Here is a 1,402-nt window from a genome sequence, read left to right as displayed (position 1 = left end):
TCTTATTGGCTGTAGCTCGTTGCTCCTCGACACCAGCAGATATTGATCCTTATAGAGATATTTCTGCTGTCTGCAAGCTGATTGCATCTTTGAACAAACATTTGCCTCAGATCTGTGTTCAAATGTCGAACTAAAGTAGTTTGAACTCAGCTTTACTGAATAAAGACTTATTGCTAAGCAATCAGTAAGAAAGTAGTCATGTTTACATTTTGCATGGTTTTGTTGGATGTTCTTTACCTTGCTTCATGTTGTCGTCACTCTTAACGATCTTTATTGGTGTCAGAAACTCGCAGGAGAAAACAAAGTGAGCAGGCCGACCAATCACAGTTTTTGCTGACTTTATGAGGCGTTACATTTTGGGGGAATATGTCAGCTATAGTTTGTAGCTTTGGTGTAGCAATGGTGGCTAGTTGTGTGTGGTCTCTTGTTCTGTCGAACTCTTACGCATTACTACAAATTAATTTATGCCAGATCTGTTTCACAGCTCAGATGCACTCAGCATACCAAACATTTGGGTAAACTGCATATCAACCAGTTCATGTTGAGGATATCTGTGGTATGGATCAGTTATCCTGTTGTTCTGTGTTGAAGAAGCTTGATGTTATCTTTGTGAGAAACTACATGAAATTACTACCAGAATGGGCGTTATGAAGAAATGTCTGACATTTTCTGAAATGATTATGGTTTTTGTTTTTCAGGATGCTCTTTTTGAACCGTTGTACAGATGTATAAAAAGCGGGATCCGCCTGCCTTTTAGATGTCTGGAAACTGTTCATGGCTTCTACGAAGAGGCACAAAGGAATGGTGTCCCATCAGGACGGGGCAACCACCCCTGCAGCACCACCTGCTGGGGACCAACCCCCCACACGCTTCGTTGTTCGGAAACCAGGGAAGGCAAGTGAAGGTGGGATGGAACAAAGCGCCCGTGTAACCAATATAGAGGCGGATATGGTGGGTAAACCCAACATGGATCCACCAAAGGAAGCCATGAGGACTTCTGGTGGACTTCCTACTGTGAAACATCCTGCCAGTTCAAACCCTCCGTCGGACAACCTGTCACCTGATAGCATCTGCAAAGGCATCAGAGTGACACTGGACAACAACGGCATGTGGAACGAGTTTTTCAAATGCAATACAGAAATGATTTTGACTAAACAAGGCAGCAGGATGTTTCCCTACTGCCGCTTCCGAATCTCCGGTTTGCAGCCATCGAGGAAGTACTCTTTGATCATGGACATTCAACCTTTAGACAACAGTCGTTACAAATGGACCGGCAAGAACTGGCAAGTTGCTGCAAAGGCAGAATGTCATGTGAAGAGTCGACCATTCGCTCATCCAGAGTCTCCATCAACAGGTCAGCACTGGATGCAGAATCCAGTGTCCTTTTACAAACTGAAGCTCA

General features: G+C 44.1%; 1 protein-coding gene across 1 annotated transcript in view; it reads left to right on the top strand.

Moving 5' to 3' along the window:
- Positions 1-106: 106 nt before the first annotated feature.
- LOC118336833 (T-box transcription factor TBX6-like) overlaps positions 107-1,402 on the top strand; it is a 4,482-nt gene continuing 3,186 nt past the window's right edge. Inside the window, 1 exon segment of the mRNA XM_035673581.1 lies at positions 107-1,402. This exon segment is cut by the window's right edge and continues 14 nt beyond it. Within this exon segment, the coding sequence (XP_035529474.1) occupies positions 775-1,402 (628 nt within the window). The 5' untranslated portion in view covers positions 107-774.

The sequence above is a fragment of the Morone saxatilis genome, unplaced genomic scaffold (genome assembly GCF_004916995.1).
Source record: "Morone saxatilis isolate NCDOM2014 unplaced genomic scaffold, NCSU_SB_2.0 Contig3, whole genome shotgun sequence".
NCBI lineage: Eukaryota > Metazoa > Chordata > Actinopteri > Moronidae > Morone > Morone saxatilis.
This window is presented reverse-complemented; position numbering and strand designations above follow the sequence as displayed.